The sequence below is a fragment of the Cyprinodon variegatus genome, unplaced genomic scaffold (genome assembly GCF_000732505.1).
Source record: "Cyprinodon variegatus isolate N-32 unplaced genomic scaffold, C_variegatus-1.0 Scaffold60, whole genome shotgun sequence".
Classification (NCBI taxonomy): Eukaryota; Metazoa; Chordata; class Actinopteri; order Cyprinodontiformes; family Cyprinodontidae; genus Cyprinodon; species Cyprinodon variegatus.
Window position 1 is genome coordinate 1321478 of NW_015150513.1, and position 16567 is coordinate 1338044.

Here is a 16567-nt window from a genome sequence, read left to right on the forward strand (position 1 = left end):
CTCTGCAATGTCACAAGATTTATTTTCACCCAGTTTGCGTTAAAATTTCACTAAGATCTTGCACTTGATCATTGCACAAAACCTTCTTAAGCACATCCCAAAGAGTCTCAATGAAGTTAAGGTCTAGACTCTGCCATGTCTGATTAATGTGTGAGAATCCTGCTCCCTGAAACCCTCTTTCACAATTCAAGCTGATGCCATCACCTAGGGACATGACAATGTCACCGGGCTACTATGAACTCATGCTTAGAACAATGGCTAGATGCTTAGAACAGATCAGTATGAAGATGTGACTTAATTTTCCCCTTTTCTGACTTGAAAAAAAAAAACTGAGGTAATAAACTTCAGACCAAAGGTGGAGAGATCCAGATAACAGCTTCAGTTACTACAGCTAGAAACCACTGATTATGGCTGAAATCTCGGTATCATGATGGACTCAGACCTGAACCGTCCGAGGCACATAAAGGCAGTTACTAAATCAGCCTCATCACCCAGAGAACATTTCCAGGGTGTCCAAGCGAGAACTAGCAAACCTAATTTGAGCATTTATCTTGAGAAGACTGTGTCTTCTCAAGATAAATGTGAGTACACAGTTATAAGGACAAAACTGTGTCCTTATAAGTTTGACAAAAATATAGTCCATCAGAAACCTGCAGCTGATCCAAAACTCTGCTGCCCTTGTTCTCACTAGAACTAAAAAAGTAGAACACATCAGCCAATCTAAAGTTCTTACACTGGCTCCCTGTAGCTAGAGGTTTAAAGTAACATAGTACAAATACTTTGTTACCTTACTTAATTATAAATTTTGGCAATCTATACTTCAATGGAGTAATCATGTTTAGACAAATTTATAATTCTCCTTACATTTATTTGAAATTATCTCTCCTTTCTACTCCTTACATTTTCAAAATAGGCTTGTTAGTTTTTTCATTTAAGCTTCATTTTTGTTATGGTCTGTTGGTATTGGACTTGGTCACTGTGCCAAATTGTTGTTACCAAAATAAACAGTTTTTCAAGAGTTAGTTAGTTATAAAAGTTATAAAATAAGAAATTTAATTATGAGGAAGGGTAGTTCAGTCCTTGACGTCTTTTTACTGCATTACTTTTGCTTTTATACTTTAAGTAGTTTTAAAAATTTTACTTTTACACTTTTACCTGAGTAAAAAGCTTTATTTGATTCTCTAACTTCTACAAAAGTGTTTTTAAACAGTAGGATTTCTACTTGAGTAAGAAACATTAATAATTTTGACACCTCTGCCTGTAGCTCAGAAAATAGACTTTAAAATCCTTCTGTTGGTATATAAATCATTGAATGGGTCAGCACTTAAATACATAACTAATTTGTTGTCAATGTATGCATGTAATGTAGTTCTGTACACCCAGAACTAGAATTTAACAAGCGAGAAGCAGCATTCAGTTCCTGCTCAGATCAGTATATTTAGGTAATCAGCAGTCATACTGTTGCTGAACTTAATCTCAACCAACTACAGAAACCCCAAATCATACAGTAGCACTGTCCCTATACGTAGGCTTGTACAATAGGTATCAGGCCTATTGTACAAGCTTCTTACACTAATGCACCCATCACTCAGGAACAGCGTAAATCTGGACTCATCAGACCATGTGACCTTCTTCCATTGCTGCAGAGTCCAACCTGTATGCTCCTTAGCAAATGGAGGCCTTTATTTTTCCATTTAGCCTCATGATTAGAGGTTTTTTTAATGCTACACTGCTGTTGAGTCCCAACCCCTTAAGGTCCCTTTGCATTGTGCTTGTAGAAGAGCTCTTACTTTCAATATTAAGCCTTTCTCAGGATTCTACCCTTGTTTTCCTCAATTCGATTTCACCAAAACATTTAAGTGCTTGCTGATCACAATCGTTCTAGAATACTTTATAGGGCAACCTTTTTTCCTCAAACCCGATGGATCCTCCACTATTCTCCCAGTTTTTAATAATGCAATTGACAGTTCCATTACCTAATTTTGGAAGTTTCTACTTAGATATTTTTTTCTGCTTGATGTATCTCAAGGATTTGACACTTCTGAAACAGACTGACATCTTTTCCACTACCATAGGATTTGTTGTTTGACACAGGCATGTAACAAATGAGAAGCAGACCATTGCACCAGTAAATAACTTGCTGCAATCTAAATCATAATTGCCCATTCATTTATCCAATAGGAGGCTTGTACCCGTTTGCTCATGGATATTGGGGTCTATAGACCTGTTCCTACCTGTCTTGGAGGTTTACTGTACTTATTGGTCTGCATAGCTTGAATATATATATATATATATATATATATATATATATATATATATATATATATATATATATATATATATATATATATATATATATATAATTTTTTATTAGTTATTTTACTTCCTTCTAGTTTTTGTGAATTGCGTTTGTGTTTCTACTACAAATATGGCCATATTAAAAAATATATTATATCAAATATCAACAAACACTGAATAATGTTATTCACATAAGTTGTGCATGCAAATCATACTGTAATATTTTTCTAGAAAATGTACATCATGATGAACTTAGCTCCTATGAAATACTGTTTTCACTTTTGTAATAACTTGACCAAATCTTTAGGCATTTCAAAATCTCCATAACATGAATTAAAGGTCCACGGGTCTCAGTATAAATTTAAATCAAATCTTCTCATATATCTCACTTTTTCTAAATTCGTCGATTTAAGGATACAAAAAAATTAAATTATATATATATATATATATCATTAAGAAGGTAATATATTACAAATAGCTGATATTAGATTTAAATCAGTAGACAATATAGATTGGAAAATTTAAGGATCATACAAGGTGCCAAATCAACATCATCACCAAAACTAAAGTTTCAAGGTCTGTCATGCTGATTTTGTCCATTAAAATGTGCAAAGATAAGGCTTTAAGGCAAACAATCCTAGGGACAGTTAGGATCAAGCTGAAATAAAGCATGTGACAATGGACAAACTCACCAGAACAATAACAGCAGCAGGACCAACGAAGGCATAAAGCAGGCCACCCTCCAAAGACAACCAGCAGCTTTAGAAAAACAAGAAAAGAAAAAACAAATTAGAATTAGAACAAAAAAATTATTAAACTTTAAACAGCAAATCTACTTTAATTAAATATAATTGTTTTAGGTGTCAAAATAGTGGACAATTCACTAGCATAAAAAAAAGAATATAACCAAAACTTTATTTACTGCAGGTTAATTTTCATCAAATAAAGATATGTTAATGAGAAAACAATAGACAAGAATTTGATTAAGTTCAATTTAATCAGAAGCAATCCAAAACAAACTGTGTGACTACTTGGTAAGTAATCACTTTCCACCAGTCATGTTACTCAGTATCATGTTTACATCTAAGTGGAATTTAGAGACATTGCGAAGAATGAGTCACACAGATGTCTTTTACTTGTAGCTATTACTTATACATCTACATATAAGGGTCAGGCATACCACTAAACAAAAGAATCCCAACATAATATCAACCCAAGGTTGCTGTATTTAAAGTTATCTGTATGGTTCCCTGGTTTTATAAAGACTTCTGTTAACTAATGACACCAATAAACCTTCCTAAGAAAAAGCAGAAACTATCTGTAGAATCAGTTAGAAAGTATTTTATCATTTAAGAGCAAATGCCTGCTAACTGTGTTCTAGCTTTACTATCAGAGCAGGCCTTATTACTTTCTGTTTGAAAGATATTTCAGATAGAAAGGTTGTTATTTTGAAACAATGTTCAGCATGATTTTCGTCACATATAACCATGAACTTTATTTGAATTAACATTCAATACAAAGTTGGAACTGTCATAAAGTTTTTTTTTTAACATTTTGTTCAGATGAATCACTGTGACCTCTTCCTTTTATTAAAGCAAATATAATACAGTATTAGAGAGAGAGATCCACTGCTTTGCAAGCATAGGAATGACAGGCTGAGGCACACAGAACTGCAGCTCTTTTCCACCACCAACGTATGCCATTTGCTACTGGTCTGGTAGTCATAACAGGGCTACTAAATTTCTTTTTAACAAATAAGAAAAAAATAAGGCTGTTTAGACACATTAACATAATTACTTTTATAATGAGTAAAAAAAAAAAACTAAAGATGTCTGGCTACTTTAGGCAGGACCATGACTTATAAAAACTGGAAAGCAGGACTCCACCTAATACGAAAGAACTATGGCAGGCCGTTTAAGGAAACAGCTGTCATATAGGTGATGGAGGGAGGTGATGCTTAATTGCAATCATAAAGCTTTACATTTTGCATGTGAATGACAATAAACACATCGCTTTGAATGCATATTTGTTTTTTACTGCACAATTTTCATCTTTTTGGGGGTAAATTCTCTTAAAACAGCACTCAGGGATGCTTTACTCTCTAAAATGTAATAATTTAGTCATAAATACTGCAAAGTACAGAGAGACACTTAAAACTTGAATTTCTTAAGTGTCCTAATGATGCCTACTCTTAATTGCCTTGAAAGTATATTGTCCTCTACACCAAAATAACTTTAGAGCTGTTATGTAAAGCAAGTCGATTGAGGAAAAATAGCAACTGTGTATATATAAAAATATCACATTAAATTAGATTTATTTTCAATAGCAGACACTGGTGAAACCCAGCAGACTGATTATCACCTCGGAGTAGTACTTTTCAAAAGATTATTTGGCTTGCAAACATCAAGGAAACAGTGGAACTCCCAGAGCAAGCCCAGTAAATACTAATAGACCACAGACCAATTTAAGAGCAAATGAAAAGAAGCTGCTGTTATTAAGTGATGGGCTCCAAATTGAGTGGTGATTAAAGTGCAAGTGCAAGAAGGAACTCACTAGCTAGCTGTGCCATAACCTCTGGCTCTGGTGAAACCCACTGACACGGCAACAACAAGGGCTGGAAGACCTGTGGAAAAAACACAAGCGCACACACACAAAGAGAAAAGATCAAACGGGTGAGACAAGGGATGAAAGGAAGCACGGTTGATGATGATGGACATGTTGGCACAGCTTAGACTTTACCTACCTAAATGCAAGGCTTCACTGCAATGGCATGTACCACATGCAAACATAACTGAAACATCCTTCAAAGATACCAGTATTAATGTAAATGTGTTTACCAATACTAAAGTGGCGTACAATCCTTGATATTTTATCGCATTTTATCACTATCAAATAGTTTCACTTTTAGGGATAAATCCTCCAGAGTGGCGTGCAGCTGTAATACAGAAGAAAATTTTACGAGGTTTTAAAAAATTGGTTTTAAATTATATGTGTGCATGGTCAAAAAAATTGTGAATTAATTAGCTGGATAAAGTGTTGAATATATCATGCAGCAATCTATCGGCCTGTCTATCTATCTTTCTATATATCTGTCTCTCTCTGTAAATGAAAAGGAAGCATGACTGCTGCAGATTGCCTTCGTGAAAAAGAAGGAAAATCGCGGCACCCTATAATGAGTTTGGCTCTGAAAGATTCTTGTAATTAACAAAGCTGTGATTATGGCTGGTAATGAAAAGCAATTAGAAAAAGTCACATTAACTTTAACAAATAAGATGGTTAAGAGCCAAGCCTGTCCACCAAGCTGCCTGTGTCGAGTCTCAGTTAGTCAACAACATAAATCTTGCATTTACCTGCATAATATGGTGAAAACACACAAACACATTTATGCATATACGTATCTGGCTCTGACCCAAATCCAGATAACCTAAATTCCCTTGTCGCCTTGGCAACAGATTTCAATCACATAATTTGCTGGGAAAATTGCAAAACGGATGTAACGAGGGTACAACGTTTGATCCTCTCTGCTCGGCCCAACTGTTTCCTATGTTTAATGTGCATGTGTGAGTGTATCAGATAAATGCGCTACAGCCAACACACACCCTCTCCCTCTCTATGTCAGTATCTCACCATCTGTGACTGTAGAGAAGTCTATACATTCTCTGTCTCTATCAGGTAAGGGCATCAGTGACTTGGCAGATTAGACTGCTTGGATCAATACTGAGTGAAATGAGCAGATTGTGTTTGTGTGTTTGTAGGGATGGTGCAGTGTTGTAATTTCCAAAGCTATCTTGAAGCATCTCCCTGTGTTGTGCAGTTGTTATCATATCTTTTGATTATACACCTAACATTCCACGTCCATGTTGCACCAGGTTGTACAACATTGAGGAGACGGCATGATGGAGGAACATGTAGGCTGAATGGAATAGGTGGTGTAGAGCTGAATAGCACAAAGTGCACTCTGGGTGTGTGTTAAGCGGTTTGTCCCTGGATGTGTGTGGATGAGGAAACGGCATTAGAAAGTGTAAATATGGCTTTTGGGATATGAAGCGGTAAATAATTGCTTATAGAGCTGACAAATGGTATATAATGAGAATGCAGGAAATGAAGATTGTTAAGCATAATACAGGCAACAATTTCAACACTGCAAGATAATAAGCGGTTACATTTCCATTCTTAAACAAGCCGGTCTCGCTGCCCTCTATCTCTAATGCACCTCACGTAACACTTCTTCAATCAGGATTCAATTCAGAAAACTGTAATTATTTGCAGTGGGACTCAGGGGCAGGATAAAATTCCACTAAGAGTTACAAAAGAAAGTTTTGTTACTTGCAGCTGTCTGTAGTGAATTAAGGGTAGAGTATGTTCTTGAATAATGTAGCCTTGCTTAGCATTGTAAAACTGCCTGGTTTAGTCAAGTACCAAATCCTATTTCAGAAAGGGAGACTGGGGAAAAAAAATAAAAATTAAAAAAAACAGCTCTTCACATTACAAGTTCAGTCTAATTCCAAAAGTTAACTCATTTTATAAGAAACATATTTAAATAAATAAACAGGCTTAAATCTGTGAAGAATTAAAAGAACAAGCAAAAACATAAATACATAAATGGATAAAATAGCCTTTTACTAAAACATAAAAGGACTTTTATATTATTGAAAAAAAATTATACGTAAGCTTGAATCCCAAATAATTTTATGTAACTAAGAGCTGGTTGGCTTTTAGGAGGGAGTGCGGGAATATCCCACTTTCAACTACTGTTTTAGTATCTTGTTCACAACCTTTAATTTATGTCAAATTTTCCTTTTTTACAAGACTTTAAAATATTAATATAAAATAGTGTTGGGGTTTTATGCAGGATATTTCAGCTGTAGGCTTGCTTTAAGGGTAGAGTGGATAAACTTCTTTCGGCCCTCATCTGTTGGTGTCCAACATGCCAATCTTTGGGCTGTTTTTTCTTTTGCTGTTCATGCGTACTTTAAGTGTTAATGTATCCAGTGAGCTCTGATTTCAGCCATTCATTGTAGCCTTACTGTTCTTAAAATATATACCAAATTTTTTAGACTACAGACTCACCATAAGCTGCGACCATTCATTTCTTGAATAAACTGGAAGCTTACATATATAAGCCGAACTGGGCTATAAGCCGCTGATATCTACCGAACTGTTTCCCCCCAAAGAAGCTAATTATAAGATATATATGTATATGTCTCACCGTATAATTTAATTTTTACCTACATTTATTTGTTTATTGTATTTTTGGGGGGAAATTAATTGTAAGCTTATTTATTGTTGGAGCATTTATTTATTTCTGTATTTATTTTTAATTATGACAGGATTGTTCCTCCATAGGGCACAGCATATTGGCTGTTATCCGATACCGATCCAAGTCAACTGTTGAATGGATTAACTATATATCCTGCCATGTGAGTGGAAGATTTAGCCTTGGTATAAACAGAAAAATGGTTATAAATTAACATAGATATAAATTCATTTTATGTTATTTATGGATAAATAAGCAGCAAAAAGAAATAAATGTTCACAGGATTGGATTTCCGATTCCTGACCCATCTAAATAGTCAATATCAGAGTCAATATCTGATCCAGGTATCGGATCAGTGCTTCTCTATTATAAAGTTGATAGAGAAAACGCCAAAGCATTACAGTTAAGGCAAATAACTGACTGGGGTTGGCCATATACAAATACACAATGCACTAATTTATGTTACTCTAGTCCCTCATATACAGTTAAAGTTTGTAGTTGTAGACTGACAAAACAGTAAAAGAGTGATATAAACAATTTTCATCATTTCCATAAAAAATTCATTTTGACAAAAGTTGGTCATACTTATTAATGTCTAGAAACTACTAAAATCTGTTGTATGCAATTCCAGGCAACAAAATAACACTGACTATAGTTTTAATTCAAGCATGATTTGAAACAGATACAAAAAAGATAATCATAAGTGTTAAAATTATAGTCTATATGTACAAACAATGGACAGTTAGAGAAAATGTGCTTTAACCTGGATCAGTACATGGGTTGAATTTACGGTGAGAGATACTTTAGTTGTTTAGCTAAAGAAACGAATTGCACAGCAAAAACTGATCTAAAAATAAGGTAACATTTCTCAAGATCCATTTATTTACCCTTGATTTGAGGAGATAAATGAAGAAATCTGCCAATTGAATGGGTATTTTTGCCCTTAAATAAGACTATTACATATTATCGAGTTGTTTTTATCTTATTTGAAAAGTAACCCTCTTCCATTGGCAAATTGGCCGATAAACTGCTCAAATCAAGAAAATATACTTATTTGAAGGGAAATTGAGTTAATTACGTTTATTACTTTTCTGTAGTGTGGAAACAAGCAAGCAGAGGCTTATTTATACATAGCTTTTCTATAGATAAGCACCTTTTTTCAGGAATGAACAATTTTGTTTTCTCTTTTGCAAGTTCAACTACTTCTTACCACTGTCCCTTTGAATAATTTTGTTTTATTTTTTCTCTATTGCTCTGGATCAAGCACAATCAGAGAAGCACTGGATTAACATTCTAGTGGCTGCAATGACTTTCTATTCACATACAAATTACATGCAAATACATCCCAGGGAACAACGGATACCCTCTAAAACCTTTTCAACACACGTGTATCTGCTTGTGAGTATGCTGTCAGATCAAAGCTTTAGATAAAGAAGGGGTTTTCAAGGTCATTTAGGTTGTTTCTTTAAAAAAATGGCTTTGCCCATCTACTAACCAGGTAGCAGCAAGATTTTTCCATTACTATACAAGTTCTGAAATATTCTAAAAAAAAAATTCTGTCAAAGTATATCAACCTTTAAGCACAACTTTGACACATCAGAGGGAAATGTTTAGAAATAGGTTAGGTTATTTAAATTGAAGACTACCAATTTAAACAGATTGCCATATATACGGCAGTCAGTTTAAAAAACTCTGTCAGAGCTGGTTTCTGTCTCCAACTTGAGTGACGGCATAAACATTATGGTAAATCATAACCTTAAACAAGGTTTTGAGGCGATCTTATGTGAAACGTTTGCATGAGTGTGCTTACCCCAGCCGAGGCACAGAAAACGCTTGCGAATAATGCGCGACCTTGTTTTGCCGATGACGGCCAAGTAGGACTGCCACGCCTCAGTTAGTACCCAGCAAAAGGATGCCAAGAAGAAGAAGTGCAGGAAAGCAGCAGTCACAGTACAAAGCCCCTGTATGAATAGAGAGGTAAGTAAGAACTTAAAACGCACAGGCAAAGATACCTTTAAAAAAAGCAAAATAGAAACACAGAGGGGACAAATAAGGGGATTAAATAAAGAAAATACAAGTTAGACTTCAACGTTGAACAAAATAGTGCTTAATCAAAAAAGGCATTCTAATCCCGTAATGTCTTTGTTCTTTAATGGTAAAGGTGGTTTTGCAGTGCAATCGATAATGAATGCCACACAATGCAGGCTTGTTTAGCCAGACAGCTTGCCAAGCATGACAGCTTGCTTTAAACATTCATTATAGCCTTATATCTTGCATTTTTTTACTTTTTCTTTTATGCAGTATAGATTTATTTTAGAATAACAACCATCATTAATATAATCAGTATCAAAAACAATGTTCTAAATATGTGCACTTGGATTTACTTCACCTTGTTGAGTGTTTGAGATTGTCCTAGCAGAATCAACAAATTGGAGGCCAGGATTGAGAAGCAAAAGTTGACCAAGATGATCGATCTCTCTGACCGGATGTACCTAAGGAGGAGAAGATTATAAACATTTAGAAAGTCACATTTAGAGCCTTATAGACCTTATCGACTGCTTAGTCATCAGCTTGATCTTGGCTCCAGAGTGTAGCTAAGAGAAAAAAATAGAATGAAAAGAGGAGAAAATGAATCACCTCATCCCCTTCCTCTAACCAAACTGTTCTGTTCTTTATTAAGCCTCATTGCCTTCTTTGTCGCTACAGTTGACAGACACAAATTAGGCTATTTTCAATTTGCACTGGCAGAAGCGTGGAAATTAGTATTGCACGCAGACGGGATGTAAAACTGCAGATACCAGGTTTACACTATTAGATATGTTTGCATGTAGTCACCTCCAGAAGGCAGCATAGATTAGCAGCAGGATGAGGAGAGCGGTGCAGGAGACCCCACAGCCCACCATAAGGGGCACCGAGGGCATGCTGGCAGGACCCATGTCCTAAAACACAAGACAGAAGAGATAGGGAGTAAATTTTTTTATGTTCTCGAACAAAGATAAAAGGCAAAGCTCATTTTTAAAAGTGCAGTCGCAATGAGTTAATATATCATTGTAAGGTTAATTTCTTTCCACACAGTCATTCAGAACATTAAACTCAAATATTCATATCATATTTATGATGCATTCCAAGCTTTTGGTTATGTTGATGATAAGGAGCAAGACGATCAAAACCCAACAAAATATTCTCTATAGGTTTAGGTCTGGCCAGCATGTTGCTCACTAAAAAGTGTTTAGACAGTAAAGTCAATAAATGAGGTTTCATTGCTTTTGATAGACTGGGAGAACTTAAAATCATAGGACTCTGGACCACTGCAAGTATTCACTTTTCCTTGGACCTGGTAAGGTACTTGTCATGCTGTCATGGGATCAGATAAGGCTTAAAACATTGGTCATTTCTGACCAATGTCGTGGAAAGCTCTGCTTATGGTTGCTTTTTACAACAAAACTGACCAAAGCTTCAGTCCAACTCCTCTGATCTCATTTGTGCTACTGAATAGATTTTGCTTCCAAATACTGTATTCTCAAAACCTATTGTTATTGCTTGCACACTGTTTTACCCTTCTTATAGAAATTTTCTTAAGAGTGACAGCTAGACAACTGTAAATTTAATGGTATTTCCAATGAATGGACCTTTGAATTGTTAACATGTTATCTTTGGCATAAACCAATAGTTTTTTCCAATGGATTTCTTTCAATATTTCATCTGAGTGAGATACGCTTATTTAACACCAACTAAAAAAGAAACCAAGGGCAAGATTAAAAGGTTGAGCCCTTTTATAATATAAGGTATTGTAATCCAACATTAAAGCATTTAAAATGACAAATTAGAAAGAGACAGTTTCTTGGCTACTAAAACACAAATTTGATAATAAATATTTTGTAATACAAAAACAAGCAAACAAAAAAGGTAGGAAAATTATTTTGAACAGAAAACCCAAGGAAATTTAAACAAAGCACATAAAACTCTAAAAATTAATTTTAGATTATTTGAAGATACAAGATTCAAAAGCATAAAAAAAAGAGACGCAGACAGATCTGGCATTAGACCTAACGATCAGACCTAAGCCTTGTGTGCCTCGCAATATAAAATTGAACCCTTGAGCTTATGGCTGACTTTATGAGTTTGATGATTTTTTTTTGTGTTTTTTTTTTTATTAGCTCATAACAGAAAAGAATTTCAAAAAAGAAGGTTAAGAATATTGGTAAGAAGTGTTTTTGATTGCAATGCAGAACAGGTTTTACTACACAGGGATTTTGAACCTAAACTACCTAAAAGGCAAATGGATGGACAGACAAGCGGACAGACAGACTCCTGAACAAATTCAGTTTTAATCCCTTTAACAGCTCCTGCAAATGACAGGATATTACCTTTAATTAGAAACATAAGAGTGGGTTACCGTGAATGAAATGGAATTGGCTAATGACATACATTTAGCTTCTCCAAGTTTTTTTTTCTTTTGTTTATTTTGTTTTGTTTAAGTACTAGAGCTCTGCATCATATCCCATTGAAAATGGTTTGTGTCTATGAAGAGGCTTTCAGTGAAGAGCTGTGTAAGACTGTGTAAGACAATTTCACAATTATTTTTTTTTTTTTTGTGTTCTGGGATAAAAAAAAATAAAAAAAACAACAACTAAGAATTCAGCACAATAAAGCATTTCAGAATGTACTACTTAGCACACTTCCAATATCAAGATTTTTTCTTTGAAAGGATAAAAAGAAATAAACTAATAAAATAGACAAATGAAGCCAAGTGTATTTCCCATATCCTACTGAGATTATAATGGGCTTTGTGTTTCATTGTGTTTTTAAAATTGCAATCAAACAATTTACCTACACCCACAGCAATGGCTGAAGCGCTTTCTTTTATCCTCATAATGTGGCGCAGCAATTAAGAAAACAGACAAAAATAACTAATACAGTGAATTTAAGTAATTATATAATTACGTAAGCCGGAGCATCATATAAGTAAAATTTGTGCAGGAATATTGTAAGTGCTTCTGCCTTCTTAAAGATGAGAACTGTTGCACTGAAAGGTATTACTGATGGAAGGAAAGGGAATTTTCTTGCATCATTCTTTTCTTAAGAAAAAACTAGAATGCAACCTGAAAAGAATAACTAGTGAAGAAATTCACAGAGAGATGCAGCAGGAATAGTTAAGGACACGTACGTGAAAGGAAAGAGGAGAGCAGGGAGAAGGAAAAAGCAAGAGAAAGTCAAAGCTTCTCTTTCAGTGGATTTTCCCTGGCCTATCAAAGGAAGCCAGTTTCTCCAGAGGAAAGTGGAATAGGTTGGAATACCAATATGGCATACACACAGTAATACACAAGTGGGAGAAAGGAGGTGAAGAATAATCAAAAGAGTCTAAAGGAAAAAAAAGCCACAAAAGAAATGAGGAGGGAGTTATATGAAATCATCTGCTCTGGGAAATTGGGAAGTTCTCTGGGTGAGGGAGAGACAACAGAGAAAAAATGTATTTGATACTGCGTAGAGAGGAAGGTCAAAGTGTTTTAAAAAAAAAAAAAAATCCACTACAGCAGATCAGACAGATGTTGAATGACAAGAATGAAAACGTTTTTTTTTATAAAGTACGTGAATATTTTAATCAGTTTTAGTTCTGATAAATATCTGTTAAAATCCGACTCCTTTCTAAAGCCCTAGACGTTTTCTTGTACATTAATCAGAAAACCAAGGAAAAGGCTATGGTACAAAACAATATTAAAACCTATGAATATCTCATAGAATTCAAGTGTAGAACAGCTTTTAAAGACATTGCCATCGATCTTAACAGCTTAGGGAAGGATTGCATTGATCAGACAGTCTCAATAGAGTTGCATGGTAACACCAGAGAAGGTGCAAAGATCGATGTCCAAGGTGGGAGAATCTGTAACTGGGCTATTAGCTTATTACTTATACACTCAATAAAATCTATCCTCCATGGAAGGCTGGTTAAAATAAAGCTATAGTTAAAGGAATCAATTATATTCTGTTTGTCGTATGCAAACATGAAAGGCTAAATAGGGGACAATACAATAACGCACAAGCTGCTCTGACTGGATGAGACAAAAGAAGAGAATCTTGGCTCAATTGCAAAAATCTCCATGTGACTTGCCATGGTGGAAATAGTGCTAGATGCTGTGGGTATTCCTTTATTCAGCAAAGACATGTAAACTGGTGTGCAAGGAAACAATGTAAATAAATTTGGCGCAAACCTAGAAAGAAATCCTGTCAAAGCATGTACAACACAACTATAGAGGAGATTGTTCTTCCAGTATAACAGCATCTCCTCATACTGAGAGAGTCCAAGTGGATTAAAAACATTAGATCTGTTTGAATGGTTCAGTCAAAGTCCAGAGAAAATATGGAAATGAATATTAGAAAAATCTCCAAAGACTCTCTTAATCCAATCCGAAATAGCTTAAAAAGGAATAAGCCATAAGGACTGAAAAGGTCATACCTGAAAAAGTCCATAAAGAAACTTGTGCCTTACCTTTTGTAAGAAATTAGCCTATATGAGATGCAGAACTTGGGTAATTTTTAAGAACTATTTTAAGATCTTTTTGAACTCCTCGTACAGGTAATTTTGTCACCAATTGGAATGCATAAATTGCATTTTTAAAATTAGATTCAGTGCACCATCTAACACTGTCTCCCACAAAAAGTAATTTAATTCCTCCAAATTAGTCACACAGTCGAGAAATTTTTAGGCTAATTTGTGTCTCACAAATGCCATGCCCTAAAAGCATACAATGAAACTATATACTGTGAAACATAGTGACTAGGTACGAGGTTCTTCTGTAGATGGCCAGTTCCCCCTGGGCAGTTCAGCTACCATTTGATGGAGAAGATAGCTATTTTCAGCTCAGGAAGTTTAACCTACTTATCTCCTCTCCCTGAGACTTCCCCTCACTTCTCTCCCACCCATCCAGCTGTACCACCCTTAGTTTCTCTCTCTCTTTCTGTATGTCACCCATTCTCTTCTCCATTTCCTTTACATGTTTTTTCCTCAATACTTCATCAACATGTCTTTCACATCAGTGCACTTGTTAATACAGCCTCTAGAGGAAGTTTCTTAAATCCATTGTCTGGCAGCCTCTTTGCATACGCATCACACAGTCTTTGAGGAGAATTTTGAGTCTCAACAACAGAAAATGTTATGAATCTGATGAAAACAGCTAAATGCAAGAAGTGTTAGGGGTAATTAAAATGCCTTTGAAAAACAATAATTAATGGACACAATCTCACTTGATAAAGCATACTATTTCCCTGGGGAATGAAGACTGTATAACGTATTTACCAATTTTACCTATTATCTCTTTAAACTGAGAAGACAAATATAAATATCAATCATTCTTGGAATACACGATATCTTCTATTATTTCTTTTCCTTATGCCAAAACTTTTACAGTAACTTTTATTGTGTTTAAGGCTGCTTGGTGGGTGGCACTGCTGCCTTGTAGCAAGAAGGTTTAGGGTTCGATTCCCTGCCCGGATTCTTTCTGCATGGAGTTTACATGTTTTCCCTGTGCATGAGAGGGTTCTCTCCAGGTACTCTGGCTTCCTCCCACAGTCCAAAAACATGACTGTTAGGTTAATTGGCTTCTATAAATTGTCTTTAAGTGTGAGTGTGTGTGCATGGTTGTCTGTCTTTAGCCCTATTTACACAGTGCCGACCTCTGCTCCTTAAGACCACTGACACACCATGTTAGCATGGTTCCTCGTTTCCAAGTGACGAAGAAAAAGGCAGCTTTAGGGAGCTTTAATTGGTGGTTGCCCGCTTGTATGCAAGGGTCTGCTGCTTTGGACAGAATACTGATGGACTGCAAGAATCACATCTTGAGATGTACATTTTCACTTAAAAAGCTGTTTAATCTATTTTTTTTCCCTCATTCATAGAATCAAATAAAGTCAACCAACTCGCTTGATTGCCATTTTATAGAGACTGACAAAGGAAAAGGCAGGATAGCCATTCCTTTGCACTTAGGTTCACAAACGTATGAGCACAGGCCTTGGACGTGAACAAGGTACTTAAAATGCTTTCAGTGTAACGCACCATATGAGTAAGGACATCAATCTAAGTGTCACAGTACACAGCATCTCTTTTTTAACAACTATTTTTTAAATGCTGCAGCCAGATATTCAAGAACACTGATTTTTATTCATATGACACTTATTCAAAAATACCTAACCATTTTAACAAGTGATCCACCAAAAAGAAAACTGATCTTCTTAAATACCCATTTTATAAAATCTAAAAACTTTTTGATCAATTGACATTCTCAGAAAGTAAAGAAAAAAGAATAAAAAAGTTCAGAATTATATAGAGAACCCATCTGCTTTATTTACCAGATAAAATTGCTGATGTTTTTTGAATGTATTCAAAGTTTTCCTTGATTTTGCTGAAATTTGGATATTCATAGCACCTCATTCTACATTATCTTCCAACTGAATACATTAGAATTGCAAATGACCCCGGACAACATGAGAAATAATCTCCAGTTAGGAAAATATTTAAGTACTTTATGAGAATTATCAATCAGTCATATCGAAAGAGACACTTTAATCAAGCAGAACCTCTACATGCTTGCATTTTATCACTTTTCTTGATAAAAAAACCTACAGCTGAAAACCTTTTGGAAATTATTTGATATTAGCCTCTCAGACAGTCTAACAAAAATTAATACCAAAGTTGTACCTTCTGCAAGTTTTTAAATTGGTCTTTGTAAAACTAAAAGACCCAAATGACAATTAAATAAACTTTCATACAAAAGTCAGTCTACAATTGAGAGTTGGACATAAAATAACCAAATAAATATTATGCACAAATAATGAGGAAACAGGAGGCAGTTTAATTATTTCTTCATAATAATACTACTTGCAAAGAAATACTTTTGAAAAGCCTGTGCATTTCTTTTCAACTGCATTTGTGTGTTGAGCAGCAAAGATGAGTATATGTGTGCTTCACATATAAAAAATTCAACTTATGTTTAGCTCCTTTAGAAAGCCATTAACCCA

At 35.0% G+C, this 16567-nt stretch overlaps 1 protein-coding gene across 17 annotated transcripts in view; it reads right to left on the reverse strand.

Annotated features, from left to right (window-relative positions):
• Positions 1-16567, reverse strand: part of LOC107082735 (adhesion G protein-coupled receptor B2-like) — a 341510-nt gene that overhangs the window by 70865 nt on the left and 254078 nt on the right. For all 17 annotated transcript variants that reach the window (XM_015371552.1, XM_015371567.1, XM_015371564.1 and 14 more), the window contains 5 exons: positions 10391-10494; positions 9945-10047; positions 9366-9516; positions 4852-4921; positions 2991-3057 (listed from right to left, as the gene is read on the reverse strand). In XM_015371552.1, the coding sequence (XP_015227038.1) occupies positions 2991-3057; positions 4852-4921; positions 9366-9516; positions 9945-10047; positions 10391-10494 (495 nt within the window). The remainder of the gene's footprint in view (positions 1-2990; positions 3058-4851; positions 4922-9365; positions 9517-9944; positions 10048-10390; positions 10495-16567) is intronic.